General features: G+C 38.7%; 1 protein-coding gene and 1 pseudogene across 1 annotated transcript; both read left to right on the forward strand.

Moving 5' to 3' along the window:
* The first annotated feature begins 90 nt into the window (after nucleotides 1-90).
* On the forward strand, nucleotides 91-3,405 carry LOC127781850 (uncharacterized; annotated as a pseudogene).
* A 3,730-nt stretch (nucleotides 3,406-7,135) lies between these two features.
* On the forward strand, nucleotides 7,136-13,505 carry LOC127781849 (uncharacterized). The gene is made up of 13 exons (XM_052308912.1): nucleotides 7,136-8,003; nucleotides 8,631-8,725; nucleotides 8,922-8,998; nucleotides 9,239-9,309; nucleotides 9,916-9,970; nucleotides 10,594-10,655; nucleotides 10,740-10,821; nucleotides 11,538-11,608; nucleotides 11,685-11,766; nucleotides 12,228-12,302; nucleotides 12,381-12,455; nucleotides 12,767-12,886; nucleotides 12,996-13,505. Exons 2-13 carry the CDS (start codon nucleotides 8,632-8,634, stop codon nucleotides 13,176-13,178), a joined length of 1,047 nt encoding a protein of 348 aa, XP_052164872.1. The 5' UTR covers nucleotides 7,136-8,003; nucleotide 8,631; the 3' UTR covers nucleotides 13,179-13,505.
* Nucleotides 13,506-24,850: the final 11,345 nt, after the last annotated feature.

Here is a 24,850-nt window from a genome sequence, read left to right on the forward strand (position 1 = left end):
AATACTTTTTCTACAAATTGTGGAGATTATTGAAGAAAAGAAGCTTCAAATAATCAAATGTAGTGGATAAAGGTTCAGACCATGTAGAGAATGAAGGTTACTGGTTACATGAAATATCTGATGTGCGCAAAACTAAAAACGTATATGCTTGATTCTGCAGATTCTACTAAAATGGAACAGATCACACAAAACAAGGATGCTGTTCATGGTCCTTTGCAGACTCAGAAGGATAAGGTCCAAGGAAAGGCTGTTGATGTCCTTCCCTAAAAAGTGTTGTATGATGTCAAAGTTGACAGAATAAATGTGGCAACAGCAGATTCCCTCATTCCAGAAGATCCTGCTTCACAATCATTTGTTTCTCCACTAAGGGAAGAGAATGCACTAGCATCAGGCAGTGATGATGAGAAAAATAACAGTGCTGTTCAGCCAGAAGTTAGTACAGAAGCTAAGAGAACCACTTCCTCAGTAAAAGTTACTACAGAAGCCAAGGGGAAAACTCAGATTAGCGATGTTGTTTATGACAAGGCACAGGATATCGAATCTCTTGCATCGATTGAGTGCTTGGAACTGCATTTTGAAGCAAAGATGATAGAATGGGCCAATGAGAACTGCTCCATCATTCTAGTTGAATACAGGGAGCCCATCATGTCAAGTACCAAGGGGGACACTACAGATGGAAACCAGAGTGAACAGTCAGAGAAGATAATATGCCAAAGTGAGCAATCTTATGAGAAGAAACTATTCCCAGAGGTTGGCACATGTAACACAGATATTGTTCAAGCAATAGTTGAAGGCCGTGATTCTCATATCACTGGTTTAGAACTGGAAGATGTGACCCATGTGGCCATAGAGGAAACAGATGATCTGAAGAGATCTTTGGGGTCTCGTAAGGTTATAGGACATGTGAGCTTTGAGAAAATCCTTGATATGGGACTGTTCATGGACCCCAGGTACTGACAACTGCATCTGTTTTTTTTTCTTTTCGAAAACATATAACAATTGGCATTTATATACAGCAAATTAATCAAGTTTCTTATTTGCAGTAAGCTAATAAATATTATTTTTCCTAATTTGTTCCTTTTGCTTTAGAAGACATCTCTCTGCAACAGGCTACTTTCAGATGACACAAGCATTGATGCTTGATGGCCAATCTTTGTATGTCCATTTTTCACATCTTCTTGCTATGGGTATATGAATTATTGTACTGTGTGTGTCAAGGTGTCATCTAGATGCCTCATCTAATGCTAACCACTAAATGTGCGAAGGTGTCATCTAGATGCCTCATCTAATGTTAGTAATTTTGAATGGTGGTTCTGTTATTTTGTGAAATGGAAACAATTAAACAAGGCGACAATCTGAATGTTTTAACTGTATTTGGGGAATTGGTTGTGATTTGGATTTTAGAATAATTTGAATTTGTGTGATGTTAAGAACCTGATTTGATTCTACTCTACTCTTGCTCTTTCCTACCTTTTAGAGTCAGATTATACATCCTTAGAACAATTATTGGTTTGTTGATAATATCCATCGTTCTGGCCAAAGTCAATTCACTGTAGCATAGTATCATTCACTATTCTTTGGCTACCTCTCTTTTTGGTGAAGAATCACAATCTCCTTAAAAAAAACCTTCACTCTGATATTTAGCCAAGAAAGATGTGCTATTGTTTACATCGAGCTATATGAGCTGAAGTCTTATGTCTGCTTTGATCATTTTTCTCTCTAATCTTCAGCTCTGGCGACAAAGATAATTCGCATAGTCCAGTTGGTGTTGTTGAGCACCAGGGCCTAAGGGGACCTCTGAATTTTCTAGGAGCTACAAAGTAAGTTCACACCTTCACCTTTTATTTTCTGTCCATGTTCCTCTTTAACAAATTTTGATGCCTTTCAACTGAATATTACAATGATGGATGTTTCTATTTGTTAGACTGAATAACTGATTTGTTTGTTAATTACACTCAGTTTCAGAGAGGTCATCAAGTAAAAGCAGCAAGTTCTATTGAACCACCTGATGTCCGAATCAAATCTTTCTTATCTGCACTACTTGCCACAATAAGGATTGGGCAGCTGGTTTTTCTATCCTTATATGATTCAGTTCTCAGCTGGCTCCCGTGCGGCTTCTTTTGGAGAAGAGGAGGGCCACAAGCCCCTGAGCCTGAATTTAGCTGGATCTCTGTTATGGTGATCCCGTTATTAACACTGATGGTAAGTGTTGCTATCAATGCTTTCATTTTCAGTTATTCCTATCTTTATATGGATCATTAATTGAATGAATTGTTTTTATTTTAGGAAGCTGCACCATCGCAGCTGCCACAGTGTGCATAGAGGCCCAACACAGGTTGGCCTTTGAACGGCTGTACGGAAAAGGTTCTTTCCCATGCAAAGCTAAAGTGCCTAAAGAACTGAAGAAGGCCTGCTACCGTCAAGGGATTTGGAGCAGCGAGGAAGGGGCCTGGACTCCCGACGTTCTTTTAATGATAATGGAGAAAGGCGGTATCCTCGCGCAGCGAGTACCGAATAACATCCAGCTTGCAATTGATGGATTTTTTTGGCTAGAGAGAAATGCAGCTTTTGGAAAACTTGAGTTTATGCGCCTGCTGTATGCCTATGGTCCTCTTCTCAGCACCCTTTGGACAGATGATGGTTATGCACAAACGTTTGGAGACCGTGTCTACAGAGGGCTACAAAAGGATCCAGATTCGGGGGACCATCATTGCGTTGTCTGTTTTGCATACCGGGTTGACAGCAGGACAAATGAGCTCTACGTTAGAATTATGGACAATTGTGCAGATGATGGACCTATCAGATGGGTATTATTTGATGTGTTTGATAGCTTCTACGTTCCACTGATAAAAAATCCTATAGAGCCTCATGAACTACGGAGAAAGAAGAAGAAGAAAGAGCATAGTATCTTTGCTTACGCTTCCAGTTATTTCTCCACATTGAAGAGAAACATTGTTGGATGGGCTGTTGGTAGAGAGATTAGGAGATATTATTATCCTCCGAAGCAGAGGAATGTAGTTCTGTGTTGATAGAAGTTGACTTCTGGAGATATCCTTTAGAGAGAAGTAACGATGTTGTTCTTGATAATGCGTTTAATTTTCTTTCTTCCCCTGTTTGTTGGATAGACATGCAATTAGTATAGTAGGACATGTGCAAGTATAGAAACTGAGAAAGATGATTGTATAGCCGCTGGTACAGCTTGGTCGGATGGTACTGTTATTTTGCAATTGCTTTTTACAGCACTGTGGAAATATCTGGAACATATTGTTTGAAACATTGAGCTTTGCCTCTTTTTTCTTTCTGGTGGCAAATGTACAATGTATGCAAGATGATTAAGAACCACATTTTTTCATTCCTCTCGTTTTCTGGATGGATACACTGTGAAACGATTTTTCTCTAATGTAATGTGTAAAGAGAACCTACAACTTTTGGTCTGACTTTGAATGATCTCCATTGATGAGGACAAGTACTTTCAAAGCAACATTACAAATTACTACTACCTCCGTCCTAAAATACTTGTCATTCTAGATTGTTTAGCATGTACTAAGATTAGAAGAAAAAGACTATAATACCCTTAATAAAATATTATATAGTTAAATGTGGAATGTTGGTTGGGGGTATGATGGGGAGATATTTGAATTTGAAGTAGTTGATGTGATAAATACTACTTGCAAGTGATAACTATTTTGGGACAAATTTTAAATGCCAAAGAGACAAGTATTGTGGGACGGAGGAATTACAACTGTAGAACAACACAGCTTCCCCAGGTACATGACGTTTGTCTGAGTTCAGTACAAACGTTCTGCGCTGGTAGTATGTACAGAGTACTGAAATGAACGAGAACAGTTGACTAGCTGTTCCAACAAATCATCTAGCTACCGAAGAAATTAGTAAAACATAAGCTAAAAGGCAAAGAGGCTATGCCACTACTCTGATTGTTTTTCTACATCTCCGTTAGCACTCAAAAGATTCCAAGCATGGTTAGTAGGCCTTCACTCCATTTTTACGGCTTGAGTTGGTGGAACCTTAGCTGCAAGTATTGGATTTAATTTTGAACTGTCATATTCATCCCGTAATTCCTCAAAAAGTCAGCGCTTGGATGAGCAAGGAATGTAAAACTCCTTAGGCTCTGTTCGGTTTCAGGGGATGGGAATAATCCCTCCCTCACGGAAAACGGAGCAATCGATTAGCGCGTGATTAATTAATTATTAGCTTTTTTTTCAAAGAATGGATGAATTTGATTTTTTAAGCAACTTTCGTATATAAACTTTTTACAGAAAACAAACCATTTAGCAGTTTGAAAAACGTGCGCGCAGAAAACGAGAGAGAGGGGTTGAGAAAAGGGGTGCCGAACACACCCTTAGCAGAGGTATAAACATAGACACAGATGAAAACCAACTGTGAAGCATATTGTAAAGAAAATGATTCAAAACAACTACCAGCAGTTGAGCTTACAACTCTGCTTCAGCAGTGAGTAAAATTTTAAAAACATCCAAAAAGAAGAACTATCAGCAGGCCCATAGTATATCTTATATAATGAAAGCAGCAAACTTTCTTATATAAGGATGTGCCACATCATAAAAAATATATTGGCCATTGGATAAAGAGTTTAGATAAACAATGACCATCGGATCAAAATGATACATGCAATAATAAAAAAAGACACAAATGAATTGATATATATATATATATATATATATATATATATATATATATGGGAATTTCTAGAGTTCTCTAGTGCTCCTATTAAACACATGATACAAGAGAACGCAAAGACAATGAAGGAAGAAAAATACCTAGAGGGTTCCAATGATTCATTTTATAAATATGTAGTATAACTTAGCTAAATCTGTAGTAGGTTGGGCCATCAATATTTTATAAATAAAAAACTTATTAAAACCACCTTCTTAGAAGATAAGCTAAACTAATAAACCATATACATAAGTTTTTAAACGGGATTAAAAGTCGTGCAAAGTGCGACTACGTGGCTAGTACAGGTGAGACATGTAAAGGTGGGTGCTTCAAATAACAAAGACATGTTGAACCCTATGAATGGCAAAACTTTGTAACCGAGGAAATTAGAACATTCAACAGACTAGCAAATAATACATAAATGCAGAAACTCTCATTCAATTATCCAGCAATGTTTAGTAGTAACGACCTCAAGACCTTGACCGCATTTACCACATTATTGTTGAGAAGAGCCAATATCCATGGATTATTGATTGGACTCTTCATCTGAGCCCAAATCATAGTAAGAAACCGCCTACATAAACAACAATTGTGTCAAGAAAAGAGTCTCTCACAATTAGCTCTATCGATTTGTTGTCATAAATGACCTAAAACTTCAACACAGGTAAAATGCAAATGAAGAAATTCCGAAAGGAAGCTTTGGCTCTGCGAACATGTTATGATATAGTCAAGAAAGCGTTTTTCACAAAAACAAACATTCAAAAAAAGAGTGGAACTATTTCTATCATGCATATTTGATATTTCAACCTATGCCTCTACCCAAAATGTGGTTACAAAAGCTAGGACACCAAAGGCTTAGGGCTTTAGGGGAGCTTAAGATTCTGAGAAGCGGCTGGTTGTTAGCTAGCTTCTGAGAATCTGGAAAAGCTGGGTTTCCTAACTTCTAGCTTCTAGTTCATTTTCTGGATTTTATAACTACAGCTTCTCAAAATCTGAACCAAAAGATGGACTGTTTGGGGGAGCTTCTGATTATGGGAGAAGCTGCAATAGCTAAAAGCTCCCCCCAAATAGAGCCTTAAACTCATTAAGGATATAGATGTGAAGGGCATTTTGGTCTTTTCCTCTAGTCTTGTAATCTACTATATATGTGCCTATTAGGCTAACTCCAATTAAAACTGTTCATTCATTCCCCAAATTGTGACATGGTATCGTAACAAAAGATCCGCCGCCGAGCCGCGAGCCATTTTCTTGTCATCCAGTCATCAGTCGTCGTCATTTGCAGCAGTTTTTGCCATCATTTGTATTCATTCTCTTGTGTCAAAGCAGCAGCAGCAGCATCAATCGCCTCCTCTAGTTGCAACCATCGGCTGCCTCGTCCATCTGTCGTCCAACGCGCCTCTTCACTTCGTCCTCTGCCACGTCTTGTCGATTTGTCTTCCGTCAGCAACGGAGTGAATGGATCTCTGCCAATAGGCTGCTCCTCCCCGAGCCCAAACAGTGAAAATACTGGAAGGAGGATAGGGATTAGGAAAAAGCAAATAAAAATGAAACAAATGGAACAGTCAATAACAAATACTCTCTTCATTTCATATTATAAGTTGTTTGATTTTTTTCTTAGTCAAAATTATTTAAGCTTGTAGGAAAATGTAGAAACATTTTCAATACAAAACAAACATATTATTAAAATATATTCAACGTTAAATTTAATTAAACTAATTTAGTATTGCAGATGTTATCAAACGTAAAGAATTTTAATTAAAAAAGTCAAAATACTTATAATATGAAACGGAGAGAGTAACAGTAACACTAACTACTGACACAGGCATCTATTTGTTAAATTGCATTCAAAATAATCAGACAAACATCTCTCATCTGTCTATCAGTTTCGTCCAGGCACAACATAAGTAGAAATGAATAAGCTTCAGCGAAAAACAACAGAAATATGAGAAATATCTGCCTTCTATAAGGTGCGAAAGAGGGCCTTTTTGAAAACAAAATGCAGGGGTATTTGTGAAAAAAATATGGACCGTTAGCAATGGTAGCGGTAATAAGGGTTCCTTTTTGAAAAATGCAGGAGGGAAGGAATCCTGGCCATTGGATCTATCACCAACGGTTAGATCTCCAGTACAAGCCATTCCGCCGCCGCCGCCGCCGCCGCCGCCTCCCCCACCGGAGCCGGCGAGCCGCCGCCTCCCCATCCTCACCGCCACCACCACCACGTCCTCCTCAAGGTCTACGGCTCGGCGCCGCTGCCGCCTTCCCCCAACTAGTGAAGCCCCCCCCCCCCCCCCCCCCCCCCCCGCCTCTCTGCTCGCCATCCATGCCCCCTCTTCCTCGCCGCCATGCTAGCAGAGTCGGGGGTGGGGCAACGATCGGCATCTCTGCTTGGCGGCGGAGATTGCAAGCGTTCAGCCGGCGACGAGGTTGTCCGCCGCTCATGCTCGCCGTATAGTTCTTGTTGCCTTTGTTTATGGGTCGAAGTAGTGGTCACATAGGAATGGGGATTTTAATTCCAAATGTTTGTGCCTGCAAGTTAAAGGGTTTTCGCTGCTAATTATAATATACTCCTATAAGACAATGCAATGCAGCTTCCTTGACGAAAGCACTAGTTCTTGAGATGGTGAATTGGTGATGGCACGATAGGCTTTGGCGATATGTGCAATATAAGATTGGTCATTCTAAAGGGAATTATGGTTTTGCTCTTGGAAGTCTTACATGCACTTTAAATTGCTTTCTTATGTGTTTTTGGACAGTTTTGGGATCCATGAACAGCATAATGTGGCTGCACTGGTGCAACAGTTAGTATGGACAACAGTCGGTGATTCATCAAGCATTGGGCAGCAGCTGCAATGGCATGGCCATGCTCAAGGAAACAAAGCTAACCTATGTCCCATCTTTTGAAGCACTGCTACAAAATTGCAAATTGAAATTTACTCCTCATTAGTCCCATTTCCTGCTGAGTTGTTGCCTTATTGGTCTTCCTAGTGATTTATTATGAGCTTTTCACCCCAGAAGAGGTTACTGATCCAGCTGTAAGCATGGTGTTGATTCAAGAGGAAACTTAAGTAGGAAGAAAGGTATAAGTAACCGCAGGAAGGAAGATGTCACTAGAGTCTCCTGAGGTCCAAAGAACCATCTGGGAAGAAAAGATAAGAATGAAGTGCAGAAGAAGCAAAAGCTCTGATCCTCCTCAAATAATTTTCTTACTTCCTTCTGCATTTGGAGTAATGCATTGCTTTCTGCACTACTTATAGAGGATTCGTACAGCCACCTGGGTCCAAAGTTTGAAAGCGAAAAGAAATTTTGAAAAGGTAAGAAATTCTGTTCACCATTCATCTTGTTCATGCAGTCGAAAACTTTCAACATTTTCCTTTGATGTTCTGTCAAGATAACCTGGAAAATGCTTTGATTATTTCGCCCAACTACTTGAATCCTATGTTTTGCTGTTTCTACCATATTACCATCCTGTAAGTATGCACAGGTGTGATGCCAAATTATGCAAATGTCTCAGCCTTCTTCAGTTCCCTAACTGTGCCATAATAGCCTGTAATTCTAGACTATGCTTACCAGGCAGTTTTCCGTTCTCCTATTCAACCAAGAATGATAATTACACAAATAGGCTATGGAATGAGATCAGTGCGTGGACAGATTGTAGACATTAAACTTCAGAATGTTGTAACTTTACTAAACATGAGTTAGAAGTATTTGCATATAGATCACTCCAAAGATATCTCAACTTCACTTTACTGGTAACATTTGCTAATTCTTTGTCCTTAAAAAGGCTAGTTCGCAATTTAGATCTTTAATTTTTATGGGAGATCTAGCTTCAAGTGTACCAACTTTTCTCATGAGGATAACATTTCATTCCTATTTTGTTCTAATTTTGCATTTATGGTCAGTAGAATGCGCTTATTCTTATTCATATATGTATCTTCTAGGATGGCTACCCCACAATTGGACAAGAGAATTCTTAGCGAACTTGAACTTATGGGATTCCCTACTGCTCGTTCAATTAGGGCACTCCATTTTTCTGGTATGTCTATTTCAAAAGGAATACAAGGTAGACATATTGTAATAAACTATTTTATGGCAGGCTGAATGGCATAGTATTCAATTAGAACAGTAAAGGATATTTAATTTCGTCTATGGTTGCATGGCTGTAATCCTGTTTGTGAATTTCTTCAACACATATCCGAATCGGTTTGGTTAAAACAATCGGTCTTTATCAGGTAATTCCAGTCTTGAATCTGCAATAAACTGGCTTCTGGAACATGAAAATGATCCAGACATTGATCAGCTACCACTGGTATGTTATTTATAAAAAAATAACTGTTCAACATGAGTTCATTGAAATATGCATTGTTCTGCAATTGGTGGAATAATTATCAATCAGGAAACCTATCAGAAGTTTTTCACTTCAAGCATTTTAAAAGAGATCTTCCCTCTATATCAGTTACATACTTACATAGTATTGCACATTGTCATGTAAAATAGTGCTTTTGTTAATTTTCACCTTTTGTTCTGAGTACTTGCTTTCATTTTCTAGATTCCAAGAGAAATCAACATTGAATGTGGTGATACACCAAATGAAGCGAGAAATGACATTCAAGGAATGAGGTCAGCTCTTATTTCTTAAATGGTTTCAGATGAGAGCTGATAAAATATCAGAGTATTATTTCAGGGAAAAGGCATTTTTTTCCTTCCCTGTTACATAGCTACGTAATCAATCAAGAAATCTGCACTCTACATATCCACTGTATTTTTCATATGGCAACAGCCAGATATGTCCTAGTAATGCTGTAGGTTCAGAATCTGATATACCTCAAGAAACAAGTGTCTTATTGGGGATGCCTTACAAGAGCAATTGCACATTTGACCTTTGGTACTGCTATTATAATTGTAAAATGATTGCTATATGGACCTGTCCTTTAGCCTGTGCATTTGATAAATCCGAACAGTTCTGATGTTATCCATTAGTTCTCCTAACTGGTACAAGTACACTGTATGTGTTGATTTCACCATGCATTTTTATCATGCCGTATGCCATTGTCAAATGCTTTATGTTACAAAATACAAACAAGTGGAGACAAAAGGCACCATCTGTTAATCCATATAGATTTGTGAAACTTGTATACTCAAGTAACTCAAAGAATGTATGATCGCATTCTTTTCTTCGATATGTGCTGCACTGTAAAATGTGTAATAGGCATGGTTGTTTTGTAGGGCTAATGCCCAGGAGAGTAAACCAGAAGAGTCAACAGCAGCTGGAAGACAGAAGGTTTACTCAGAGAACTTCCTAATTTTGACACCTTAACCATTTTCCATTACATCAGTGTGTTATGGACAAACCCTTTATTGTTATACTTGAAGGAGTAAAACCTGCAAAGTGCATCATGTTGAGGCAACTCTTATAGGAAAGGTTAAACAAGGTGGCAATTTGCATCAGTTTCTTTTCCAATTTTGTCAGAACACATCCTCAGATTCTAATAGTACACTGGACTAGAAGTTGTGCATAAGAACATACAAGGGGCAATAGCAAATATATTCCCTTATCCTTGTCTCAAAATTGTACTTGATTTGCATATCCTGTTTAGTAGTCTAGTGTTATTACATTAGACAATTTGGGTCATTGTTAGATCTGCTTACAGCATAGTTAGACAGAAAATTAAGGAATATTTCAGTATAATTTGCAAATTTATATGATTGACCAAAGATATTGGTCAATTAGTGGGCTACTTTACTTTCGTTGTTACTGCCTAATGTGAAGGATGCCAATATGGAACCCATTTCACTTTCTAGCAGTTTGTTTTTCTACCTGATTAATTGACCTGGATTCTGCAGCCAGTGCTTTATACTTTCATAAACTGTTGTCACACCTCACACCTGAACTTCCTGTATCAGGAAACATCACAGGTAGAAAGAGAACTTAATGCAGATCAAAACGAGGACGAAGTCAGAAGGAGGTATGTAATTTGCTTTGGACAGATATCATGTCTTTGATGATATTGTTTATCGTTCTGGTAAGTCTAGCGTGCGTGCCGTTTCAGGATCATAGAATTGTTCAAGTCAAAACAGGATGGTCAAGAAAGAGAAAGAGGTAGAATCCGGAATCAATTACAAGAGGATAAGGTCTGATAAAACAAAATACACTTTTTTGGGTCTTATTTTTCATCTCACGTCATTTTGGTAACCACGCAATAAATCCATGCTGGCCTGCACTGTCCCCCTTTGGGATGCCATATGCATGTGATATGCTGCCTTAAGCCCTTGAAGCAGAAAGCTACCAAAAAGTATTAGGCAAATTAAATGGGAACTATTCATATGTTCCCTATCATGTTTTTTTACAGCATATTCCTCATCCCTAATTGTTACTGGATGGTTGTTGAAGCATCATAATTGAAGGCTATAGTACGACATGACTGGAATACTATTTGTTAAGAAACAACAAGATGTTTTTTTACAGCCTATTCCTCATCCCTATTTGTTACTGGATGGTTGTTGAAGCACCATAATTGAAGGCTATAGTACGACATGACTGGAATACTATTTGTTAAGAAACAACAAGACATTGTCTCTTTGAAATTTTTTATTTGATTGCAAGAATGGAAATCTATTGTGATAAACGTATATATTATGCTAACTAACAACTGAATCATATAGTATGCTAACTAACAAGTGAACCATATAGTCTACATGATACAACCGATAATAACATATACTGTGGTCTACAATGTGTAGTGCCGCTGTGCTGACATCATTTTTTTTCTGAGAGAGATTGTAGGACTGCATCACATCCTTCAGCATTTCTTGTCATGCAAAACTTACTTTTGTCATACATTGTGAAGAGGGAGAGGATTCGAGCTGCTAAAGATCTTATGGAAGCAAAGAGGACTCTTGAGGAAAATCAAAGAAAATGGTTTGTTTCATATGCAACCTGTATGTGATATTCCAACTTAAGGGTGCTTACTTAAGACACGGTTTTTTTAGTGCAGTGTGATGGAGAGTCGAAAAGCAGATCAAGAGGAGGAGAAAAGAGCAAGAGAGAGAATCCGGAAGCGTATTGAAGATGATAAGGTCCCCCTGATCCAATGGTTTTAACTTTTTTTTTTAACTTCAAAATTTCCCTTCATCAGTTTTTTTTTTCAGTTCAATCCAATGGTTTTCTAGGATAGTTCAATCTCCTGGTGCCCTCACAATTGTTCATTTAAAGTATGGCTATCTGAAACCGTAAATTCATTGATCATTGTAATTGTCTTTTTATTGTTATTGGATTTCCACATTGACTATGTTATTGCCATGTATATCACCTCAGACCACAGTCATATGCATTAGTACAGCCTACATTTTACAATTGCAGTTCATTGCATGACCTCCAAACAACCAGCTAGTTCAATGATGACATTGCTTATTGCCATAGTGTGATTACACTATTACTCCATGACCAGAGTGACATGATTTTAGTACGCTTCAATCAGTGACATGCTATGTTACTTGTTGAAGTACCAAAGAGCCTTAAATCCTTATCTCCTATGCAGGCAGAAAGAAGGCGAAGGCTTGGTTTGCCAATGGAAAACCCAGTAGCTTCAGTCCCAACCTTAACTCCAACGAAGGTCTAAAATTTCCAGAGCACCTCTATTTTTCATGCGCAAGACCTTGAAACAACATTTCTCACCTTTTTAGCTCCTTAGATAAAACCTGTTGAACCTGCTGTGTCACCAGAACAACTGAGAGACTGCCTACGAAATCTGAAAAAGAATTACAAGGTAAAACAGTATTCTGATTGCAGATACGAATTATGCCTGCGATCATTTTGACACCGAAGCATTGAGCTATTGACTGTTACTGGACACTGTTGATATGATGCTTCGTAAACACAATTGTAGTTTATCGTATATATGTTCTTCCACATCATCGTTCAGAGAAAATGTTGATATGTTCTCAAAAGCTCACCCTCGTAGAATCCAACAATTTGTGCCTCATAAATGCAAAATAGCATTGCGTTAGGCAGCAAAACTCTTGTTTCATGTTTCAGATACCGTTTCATGAGTTACATACATATCAACTTTATTTGTAGGATGACACTACTAAAGTCACAAGAGCATTCCAAATACTGCTGAAGATAATTGCCAACATAGTGAAGAACCCAGAAGAGGAGAAGTTCAGGAGGATTCGACTAAACAATCCTGTTTTCAAGGTAACTATGAAAAGCGATGTGCAAGGAGGCATAGAATTCCTTAATTATTTCATAAAAACTTTTTCATTCATTTCTCTTATCCTGAATCCACCATTCTCCTCTTAAACAGGAAAGAGTGGGCGATTTGCAAGGGGGCGTAGAATTCCTGGAGCTGTGCGGGTTCATGAAGCTCGCGATCAGCGGCTACCTGGTAATGCCGAGGGATAAGATCAACTTGGCACTTCTCAATGCTGCTGGAGTTGAGGTAGCATCTGCCATGGAAAACCCCTACTTTGGCCTACTTTCCAAGTGAATGGAAGATCCTTTCGGCTACTTCATCATGAGGAGGCAGCTGCTGCTGCTGCTGCTTCTCTACATCGTACAATCCTCCTACTAGTGATCAGTGAATGGCCGCCACTACAATGGGTCCATCACAGCTGCTAGAATCTGTTTCCTGTCGCCAACATTCGTGTACGATATCTCTCGGTTAATTTGGAACTAACGACAGATCTAACACCTGGGTAAAAAACACTGGTGCTTCTCAAGTTGTAACACATACGATGTGTCATGTTTATGTTCATCCAGGAGGAATAAAAAATGAAAAATATATGCATCACCTGCAATGCTGTTATGGTAACTACAGTAAGTTGCATTGGTTTCTCTCTTGTTACTGACTGAATGACAACCAGATCAGGACCATCCATCCATATAAATGGACAAGTAGCTTTGTCTCAAAATTTCTAGCCATCCCAAAGAAATCAATAGAGAGGGAAAAAAAGATCAAATACCCATTGTTAATAGAAAATTAGTATTGTCAGGTGGTGGATAAATGGTATCGAATGGATAAAATTTCTCGATTTGTGGACCGGAGGTAGATAAAAAAACAGAAACAACTCATTTTAAGAATAAATTTTGAACTCTAAAAATCTAAATTTTATTTTTTGCAACTGAGGGAGTATGTCACTGTTGCTTGTGGAGAGAAACATTAATTGGCATCTGTCCTCAAGGGAGGTAGGAATGAAAGATGAAAGAAAGAAAGGGAGAGGTGTGCTAGGTCAGCTGCATTGCTGCTTGCCGGCACATGACATGCTTGGCTCAACTGTACTGTCTCTACTGTACTTGGTGGGCTTCAATTCTGGCAGATGAGAATTGAGATGTGAGAGGAACCGTCATCTCATCTCACCTCCCTCCTTGCTGGTCCCTCCTCTCTACTAGTCTCCTGGAAGAGAAGAGTGAAGAGAAGGATAGTGTGGAGGCAGGGGACCAGCTTACTCTGAAGTCTGAAGAGAATTGGGAGATTGCTTCTTGTCTTGTTGACAAGCTGCTTCTGCTGCTGCTGATACTGATAATGATGAGTTGGTTCTAATCATCTGGCCATTAGTAGGATCTTGAAGTGAGAAGTGTATACATGTGAGTTGGGTTGTGCAAGTTTTTTGTCTTTGAGCAAGGTTAGCTAGGAATGTTCAGGGTTGAAACTTGGAAGTAGTGAGGCAAGAATCCAAAAAACTTTGCAGGCAAGAGTACAAAAAAACATTGCAGGTAGGCAGGCAGGCATGCTGATGAATGGAACGTACGTACACATGGGCAGATCAATCATCAATCTTCAAGTCATCAAGGAGCCCTATTACATGTCTGAGAACCGTGGCAAAATCACTGTACCAGCCTGCTATCAATTCCCCGTTTTAAAATATAAGCATTTTTAGGATTTAAAATTTATGTAACAATATAAGCGTTTCCAGGACACTATTCGTATGTATAAAAATCCAAGCATTTTCAACTCGTCAGAAGCTTAAAAAGAAAATCTAAGCAATTTAAAATTCAACCAATAATACGATTGAAAGAGAAATTTCCCATCAATCTTAATCATTGCTAAATGATCTTGAAATGTTTATATTTTAAAACGGAGGGAGTATTAATTTGGGAGGTTCTGTTCTTGTATCTATGGTCCATGGAGGCATGGAGCAGTACTGCAAGCACCAGCAGTGTATAGTACTGTGACTTGTTAAAAGCCCTGGATCTGTCTGCAGCCTGCACAACCCATCCGATCTTCTTGACTTGAATACTATGGTTGTGTTTAGTTGGATCCAAAGTTTGGATTTTGATTGAAATTGGAGATGATGTGACTGAAAAGTTGTGTGTGTATGACAGGTTGATGTGATGGAAAAAGACTGAAGTTTGGATCCAAACTTTGGATCTAAACACAGCCTATATCATCATAATGTATGATCATATCATATCATCGAGATAAATTTCAGTACCATACTACATGGGTCCATGGCAAATTCTCTCGAATACTCGCTCTCCTAAATGCATATCTGCCACGAACTAATTACAATTTTTTTAGATAATGGAATTTATATCCCAGCCTTGACTCAACAGAGCTACAGCCAATTATTATAAAATATAACTCATACAAAGAGTGTAGTTCAAATGTAATCAAACACACTCAACAAAATAAAAAGCAAACCAAGATAAAGAGTACACATTTATTCTAGTCTATTTGTGAATCTCCATCCATAGTTTGCAAAGAGTTGCATCACCGTCGTCTCGAGTTTGCGACATGCAACCTTCATAAGTTCACCATCCTCTTCACACTTTTGCAGCTTTGCCCAAAACCGGAGCCAATATGTTACCTTTAATATTACCTGCATATATGAAGTATATGGTGATTTGTTAAAAACTAAATCATTCATGCTCAACCATAGGGCCCAGGATATGGCAGATGCTCCTACAAGTATGAGATTACACTTCTTCTTATTAACCCCCATAAGCCACCCATCAAACATATTAGATATGGTACTTGAAAGGTTTAAACCAAAAGAGAATTGTATTGCTCTCCAAACAAATCTTGCATAATGACAGTCAAGAAAAAGATGTTGTATGGTCTCATTTTTCATGCAGAAACAACATCTTAAACTGCCATTCCAATTTCGTCTTGCCAAATTGTCCTTAGTCAGCACAACACCTTTAAGCAAGTATCACATAAAGATCTTAATCTTGAGTGGCATCTTAAGCTTCCAAATAATCTTATTTCTTTCAATATATCCATTATTAATTAAAGCTAGATACATTGACCTAACAGAAAAACTACCACTCCGATGATAATTCCATCTAAAGTAATCAGAAGAATGGTTCAATTGAATATGTATAATAGAAGTACACAATTCATGCCAATATGTAAGATTCTGGCCAACTAAGTCTCTCCTAAAGGAAACATTAAGTGGAACAGAACTCATAACACTAGCAATAGTAGAACTTTTCCTTCGAACAATAGAATATAAAGATGGATATTTATCTTTAAAAGCCAAGTTACCTAACCATTTATCTTCCCAGAACCTTATTTGTCTTCCATTATTCACAATCCAAGAACCCATATTTAAGAAGGTATTTTTGACCTTCATGAGCCCTGACAAAAAATGTGAATCCCCTTGTTTCCTATTAACTTGGGTTATAGACTGATTATAAAGATACTTTCTCTTTAATAAGGTCTGCCAGACCCCTTCCTCATTAATCAATTTAAACAACCATTTACTCAAGAGGCATTTATTCCTGATCTTTGTGAATCGATAGATTCATCCATTCATCTCCGGTTCTGCACTGTGCGAAGCTTTCAGGCAGCATCATCGCCAAGATCAAAGAGGAGGCACGGACTTGGATCACAGCGGGAGCGGTGAAAATCACAGAGTTAATTCCGGTAGGAGAGTAGCGCCTTCTGGTGGTATTTTTTTTCTTTTCTATCAACATAAAAGTGATAAAGCTTTTGCCCTTTCTTACAAAAAAAAAAAAAAGCTTGCAGGTAGCAATAATACACGGAAATCGGATTAGGCTCCGACAAAGGCAAGCAGGCAGCGATTTGACACATATAGCTAAGCTAGCCGTGGCGATCGATGGATGATTGATACTACTATAAACTGGGGATGGGCGCACGCTTGCAGATGCATAGAATCCAATGTCGCCGTCGGCTGCATTGCTTGCTGTTCCTCGCCAGCGATCGAGATCGAAGAAGAATTAGGGCCGGGCAGTAGTGAATGCGAGCGTACGTGAAGCAGGAGGGGACATGGCCATGGCTATCCTGCAGCTTCTTGAATGCCTCCGTTGATGAATGATTGATCCATTCCAGAACCCCTGGACTGGACCTAGCTGGATCTGTTCCTTCTCCTTCCATTGATCCACTGATTAGGGTTTACCAGACCGATGAAAACCAGGTAGATTTCACAAAACCGGATTTCCCGCCGTGGGGATTGGGGTGCTAGAACGGAATGGCGGGAGGTACAACTCGCTTGCTTTACTCTACTCTATTTATATCGAGTTCACACTGATGCAGGTGTCTGAATTTGCCTCTATTTCCCGGACTAGTTGGAGATTAAAACCGCTCAGTTTGTTTATCAAGTAAAAAAATTCAAACTTAATTTTAATATTTTTTGACAAAATCCGACCTGATTTTTTTCAATGCTTTTCAAACGGTTTTCATGAACCCCTTTTTGGTGAAAACCGTTGACCCCCTTTTTTTACAATTTGGTGAACCCTGCCACGGATCGATCCCTAATGTGCTAGGATGATACTAGTAGGAGTATAGTACAGTATGTAATATGCATGCTAGTTTTTTTAACTCGTCAATTTTATTTCCATTTTAGAAATATAGTAGTACATGATTTGAAATGCAATTCATTGCACTGAAATGACTTCTCAAAGATCTAGCTCCAATTAGTTGGCCATGAGTTAATTTTCAGCCAAAATAGCTTATCAACGATAAAAAAAAAGTAATTTATGACTAAAATTTTTTATACGTTTCTTTTGAGACTTAAAATCCAATATTGAGAACGAAAACTATGTTGAAAACTAAAATAAACTCCAAAGTTACGTTTTAAATTTTAAATTTTGCTAGCTGTTGATTTTATATAGGGGAAACGATGAGGTTGCTAGTAGCATAAAAAGGGTTGCTAGGATTGACAAGATGCGAGATGTTTTGACATTCATAATAGGATTGACAAAGCTGCAAGATGTTTTGACAATCATAAGCTAAAGGATTCAACTCCTGCATTTTTATAAGGACTCAAATCGACGCATGGGCTCTTGTGTAGCTCCCATGCACAGAGCGACCCAGGAGTGTCTTGGCTATGGTGATAGGGCGAGGCCGTGATGGATGTGTCAGTATTCAACAATGGTGGCGGTGGCCGATCGACTAACGTCAACAGCAATGATATTGTAGGTGGTACAATGATTCCAATGGCATTCGGGGTAGATGGAAGGCGGCCATTGGTGTCCGAATCTATCGTGCCTCGGCAAGCTGCATTGGAGTGGCTTCTTCTTCTCTGCATTCATTGGATAGTATCGCCAAGCAAAGGCACTAGAAGGTAGAGACATGATGGCAAAGGAAAAGGAGCCAGCCAAAGGTGGATGAAATGTGGAGAGGTGCAGGAGCTTAGACTACTTATATGTGGTGTTCTTTTCTCCTCTAAATAAAGATAAAGATAGAGATTAAGTGTTTTACGTAAAACGAGGTGGTATTAACGTATGGTTGGTTAAGTTTTAGTTATTACAAACTTGAAAATAGATTAATCTGATATTTTAGAGTAAATTTCATATTAAAAGTTTTCGCACAAAACACACATCGTTTAGTAGTTAAAAAACATATCACGAAAATTTTTATCTTCATCTAACTCTTGTTGGAAAAATGAACAAGACTGTAATGATCGATTCCTTGCGATTTTTGATGTAGTAGGTCTCATCATGCAGCATAAGATTGAAGCCTAGTATTTCCGTTTTCTCTTAAAACTAGAATATAATTATTAATGTAACTTTTGATTGTGTGTATTCATTTGTGGTTATAAATAATGACCGAACTTTCATCCATTATCTTAAACAATACTGCCGCATTCTCACATCCTTTATCCGCTAGACGATTCATTTCTCTAGCTAAGCTGTTGATCAAGTGACTGATTAGCGCACCTCAACAACCACCGGTAGCTAGCTACTCCCTCCGTCCCAAAAAAAAAAAAATAAACCGCGTGCCAACGTTTGACTGTCCGTCTTATATAAAATTTTTTTATAATTAGTATTTTTATTGTTGTTAGATGATAAAACATGATGAATACTTTATACGTGACTTATCTTTTTAATTTTTTTCATATTTTTTTTAAATAAGACGGACAGTCAAACATTAGACACTGAAATCAGGGTTTGTGTTTTTTTTAGTACGTCTGTCACTCACTCGACCTGTCCGATCCAACCGGCCGAACGGACAGACAGCCATCCAGCCACCCAGCCAGCTAGCTAGCCCTCTTTCTTTCGATCTTTCTTGTGCAGCAACACGGCAAAAATGCAGCCACGAATAAGATGGCCCGGCCAGTCGGTGCACACGCCGACTCATCGGTCAAGCCAACCGCTCAACTTCATACTCCTTCCTAATCCAAAATAAAATCAATTCTAGCTATTCATCTGAATGTACTAATGCATAGCTAAATATATTCATATTTAAAATGTTACTATATTCGTCCTAAAATATAAACATTTCTAGCTATAAAGTTAAACAATTGTTTATTTAGATTTATAGCTAGAAATGCTTATATTTGAGATAGAGGGAGTTTTTTTTTTGAAAGGAAAAATATTTATATTTAAAAAGTTATCGAGTTGTACAGTTATAAACTTTTTCTTCAAACTTTCAACTTTTCCATCACATCAAAACTTTCCTACACACAAACTTCTAATTTTTCTATCACATCGTTTCAATTTCAACCGAACTTCTAATTTTAACGTGAACTAAACACACCCGATGTGTGTTCTGGTTACGTGTCAGCTGCTTATTGTTGTTGGAACACATGGTTGTGGTTGCTCTTCAATGGGAATGGGGTTGCATTGAACGTTCAAAGGCATTATTATTAGCACATGCTGCACATTCATATATAGGAGATACATGCATCAAGCAAACATGCATAAGTATGTGGACAACAAGGGTAAAGCAAATGTGTGTCGAGATGTTGGTGCGATGCATCTCGATCCATGTGAAACGTCACCACCGTCTAGACGGAGTAACATAGGTAGAGAGATCCATTACAATTTCAGAGCTCATTCGGAATACAGGATTGAAAAAATATAGGAATAGGAAAAATATAGGAATAGGATAGGAATGCAAGTGTAAAATAGAGAATTTAAAAACATAGGAATTTCATGTGAGTAGGTGTTTGGATGGAGTAAAGGAAAAACATAGGAATCTTTAAGAAAATAGGTGCACTATTACAAAATTATCACATGCTACTAGTGAATTAAACAACATTAATCAACCTAATAATATGCTTTAGTTGGTTGATGGCATGATTTGCCTCGTTCCCACGCAGAGGGAGAGAAAAAAGAGGTCAGCGTGGATGTTTTTTTCATGTGATCTTCCAGTGATATGGCTAGCGCAGGAATTTTCCCTATGTATTTCCTACGGATGTTTTCCTGTGATCCGAATGACGCCATAGTAAAGTAATCCATAGGAACCAAAAACCTTCATTTTTCGTGTGTTTCTCCTCCATTCCGAATAAGCCCTCAATGGTTAACGGTATAGTTTTGGCCGGAGGTATAAACGAAATATAGTATTTTTTTATGAATAAAGTCCAATTTACACCGTTAACTTTGCGGGAAAAAAATAATTTACCTCTCAACTCTTTAATACCATATGAATTATCCTCTCCTCCCATCCAAATTCGAAGCGGTTCTAATCCTATGTGATGCACAGGACACATGTCCATGATTTGACATGTGTCGTCATAATCAGCTTGGTAGAAATAGACATTATATCATCTCTCTGCTTAAATCCACACCATTGCCCATCCTTTTTCTCCTATTGTACAGGCTAGCTCAAGCTCTAGTTGTCTTTGTAGGTTGCCATCTACAGCTTGCACATCGTCCTGTTTCTTAAGCCATCACTATTTGTTCAGCCTTACTTCTTCCGTTTCACAATGTAAGTCCACTATAAAACGGAGAGAGTACTTAAGTTGTTGATTGGATGGAGGTCCATGGATATGGAGGCTAAGATTGAGTCATCATTTTTTTGTGAAAATGTGTCATCGGGCTTGTTCACTTTGCTACTATTTTTAACCTTACTTTTTTTTTTGGTAAAGTTACAAAAAAAAGTGGCTATATTTAGTTTGTTGCCAAATTTTAGTATGTACATATGAAATGTTGTCAAAATTTGGTAACCTTGTCAAAATTTTAGTAACCTTACTAAAATTTGGCAACGCTAAAACTTGTTAAGGCTGAAAATGATAGCAAAATGAACAAGCCAATCATTGGAGGGAGTATGTGGTGGAGGTGGCAACTTGATCTTGATCTAGCTACTATGAGCTTGTTGTCAATTTGTCATCAGATTTGCGCTAGCCGCTGCCTAGTCATGGCTCTAAGCGTAAGATCTGAGGCCGCCACCATCACAGGGATCCAAACCAAGATTCATTTTATTGTCGACTTCTTTCAAGCTCTAAAGCTATCTTCAGCTATGGGTCTCATTTAAGCTCTAGAGCCACTTCTAGTGGTACACTTGTAAGTTACTATAGTCATTTTCCAAGCCATCCGAGAGCATCTATATACAACATATACTTCTTCCGTCCCATAAAAAACCAATCTAATACTGGACGTGACACATCTTATTACTACGAATCTGGACAGAGGCATGTCCATATTTGTTGTAATAGAATGTGTCACATCCAGTCCTGAGAAAGAAGAGGGAGTTGATAATAAGAAGATAGATAAGAGATTGACACGTGGGGTAAACCACAGTTGCTAGCTGGATTGCGAATAGATGGGACCAAAACCATACTGCACAGTACTTTGGGGGTAATTTGTCCAGTGTAAAAGAAATTAAGGGTGAAGGTTATGGAAGTACAGGGTAAATTAGGCTTTTGTAAAAGTTGCGTACTGTAAATTGGACTTTAACCAAATCTTTAGGCTGTATTTAGTTGGATCCAAAGTTTGAATTTTGGTTAAAATTGGAGATGATGTGACTGAAAAGTTGTGTGTGTATGACAGATTGATATGATGGAAAAGGACTAGTTTAGATCCAAACTTTGGATCTAAGACCCTGTTTAGATGGGACTAAAACTTTTAAGTATCTATCACATCGGATGTTTGGACACTAATTATAAATATTAAACGTAGACTATCAATAAAACCATCCATAATCTTGGACTAATTCGCGAGACGAATCTATTGAGCCTAATCAATCCATGATTAGCCTATGTGATGTTACAGTAAACATTCTCTAATTATGGATTAATTAGGCTTAAAAAATTTGTCTCGCAAATTAGCTTTTATTTATATAATTAGTTTTATAATTAGTCTATATTCAATATTCTAAATTAGTGTCTAAATATAAAGACTAAAGTTAATTCCCTGGATCCAAACACCACCTGGCCACAGCCTTATTCGCCCGAAAAGGAAACAGTACTACAACACTTGGCCTGCAAATTCTGCACTCGATGGGTCCGATTGCTCTGATGAAGCATGCATGGGGAGAAGAATAATGCAGCTAGTAGTACTTGTCGCTGCCAGGGTTGTTTTTACCATTGTGTTTGTGTCATCTGTTGTTGGTTGTTCGCAGAATTCCAAGGGAAAGCGTCAAACAGCCGGATTTTGGGCAGCTTTCTTCCTGCGAGATTGATGATTTTTTATCTACTTGTACAGTTCTACTCCTACTAGGTTGATAGGGTTGGTAGCAGGGTGTCAGCTGAAGTAGTAGTATGCTTTTGGTTTTGGACCATCTAATTAAACATTTTTATACTCCTTCTTTGTTTGATCCTTAAACAGGATGCAATAATGCTAACAAGGTTGGACCATGTTATACAGATTTTGGCCTTAGATGGGGTTTCTGTGATGTTGATGTTATGTCATTATTTTCAGTATATACTTAAGCTTACCTACCACCTTGATTACTTAAGCAGAAAAAGATCAATATTACCCTGAACATGAACTCTCCAATTGTCAAAATCGCCTAATTATACACATACCAAGGTTAAACAAACTGAGGGCTCACAAATCAAGTGTAATCCGGTTCGAATTTTGCGAAATATGGACTTTTTGGACCGGATCCAAAAACACAAACCACTTAATTTTTCGTCATTTTTTTAAAAAAAATCAAACTGAAATTTTAATTTTTAACAAAATTTATTCAGAATTTATTGGTTTTTGTCGATTTATTAATGGATTATGCGAAATCCAATGATACAGCTTGCAAGCAAATTTTGATTCAGTATCGGGACTGTGAACCCTAAACATAGAATACTAAAGAGAAACGTAGTATCGCGTATCAATATCAAGAAACAAGTTGAACACATCGGGAACGATCCAACACGGACCGTCTAGCAGCACGACGGCTACTCTCGCCATCTGCACTATACACAGTCTCATACTCTCATCCATAAAATAAAAACCTTGGTTACGTCAGATTGCACTCGAGAAAGATCACACACCTTGCAAAGTAAAAAATGGACCAGAGGGAAAAAGGGAAAACTTCCAGCACAGTGGCTTTGTGCCTTTGTTCTTCTTAAAGAGCTAGGAGCTCATCTTCCTAGGGATTGCAATTTTGCCCATGGGTCCGGGTATCCGCGATACCCGACCCAATGGACACGGGCGTAGGTGTGATATTTTACCCGTGGGCACGCCCGCCCGAGACCCGTAGATATCGTGGGCAATAACCAGGTTTCATTTTTTACCTGTGGGTAACCCATGCCCGACCCGATACATATGTATTAGCTAATTTTGACTTATTTCTTAATTCTTATACTCCTTTCTCATGATTCATTTGTGATACTAATTAGTAATAAGTTGTGATGTAATTCAAATTATTGTTGATAACTGATAATTTGGTAAATTGTTGATTTTATTTCTCTTTGTTAAATTATATATCTTTCGAGTTATTATTCATGTGAGATCCATTGGGTACCCGCCGGGTATACCCGTGCCCGTCGGGCATGGGTACGGGCATAGAGTTTTGCCCGCTAACCCTAGTGGGTAGGGTTTGGGCGAGCGACGACGGGCATGGGGTCGGGCATGGTTTTGCTCTACCCGTGCCCGACCCGACCCATTGCCATTCCTGCATCTTCCACATACGTAAAACGGAACGACTTATTAGTACATAATTAATTAACTTTTTTAGAAATAAATTAATGTAATTTTAAAATCAACTTTTCTATAGAAATTTTTGCAAAAAACATAAGCTCTGTTCGGCAACAATACTCTGCAGCTGTAACCGGGTGCGTTGTATAGCCGGTGTATATATTTTCTTTACCATGCACTGTAGCGGCTGCTGCTGTACAGCTGCAGTTTAGCTATATTGAACAGACACATACTTTCTCCATCCCAAAATATAAGAATCTAATATTGGATGAGACGTTTTCAAGTACATAGTATTTGGACAGGGAGTCCGTCTAGATACGTTATACTAAGAAACGTTTTAACTTGTCCTAGATTCTTATATTTGGGGATAGAGGTAGTACCGTTTAACAGTCTGAAAAAACGTGTGAAAAACGAGTGAGATAAAGTTGAGAACACGAAGGAAAGAACACATCCTGAGTCAGTCAGCAAGTGCGGTGTTCTTTTATTTTCGTTAAAGAAAGAAAAAAAAGAAAAATTGCGCGGATCAAACCCATCTCCTCTCCACAATCCACATGCGCGCAGCCGCGCGTGGCGTGGCGTCCGGCTTGCGACCGCACGCCAGGAATCCCGCGGTCTCGATCCACCACCAATTCACCGTCTTCCACCGGCACAAGCACCCCGCGACGCGATCCATCCCAATTTTTTTTTTTTTGGCACCGCGATCTCCTCCTCGCAAAACCCCGCGCGGCGCCCACGCGCGCGCGCGCGGGGAGGCGTGGCGTGCCGGCCGCGGCCACCGTTTTTTGCTGTCGCGCTCCACGGTTTCCTCCGCTCGGCGTGCGCGACGCGGTGTTGGGGTTGTGTTGCCGCCCGCCCGCCCGCGCCGCGACGACAGAATCATTGGCGGATGCACACACA

This window comes from Oryza glaberrima, chromosome 8, assembly GCF_000147395.1.
Source record: "Oryza glaberrima chromosome 8, OglaRS2, whole genome shotgun sequence".
NCBI lineage: Eukaryota > Viridiplantae > Streptophyta > Magnoliopsida > Poales > Poaceae > Oryza > Oryza glaberrima.

Coding starts and splice junctions, on each gene's coding strand:
- LOC127781849 (XM_052308912.1), top strand. CDS start 8,632: ATGGCTACCCCACAATTGGACAAGAGAATTCTTAGCGAACTTGAACTT. Junction 11,767..12,227: donor AGCGTATTGAAGATGATAAG/GTCCCCCTGATC, acceptor TCTCCTATGCAG/GCAGAAAGAAGGCGAAGGCT. Junction 12,887..12,995: donor TAAACAATCCTGTTTTCAAG/GTAACTATGAAA, acceptor CCTCTTAAACAG/GAAAGAGTGGGCGATTTGCA.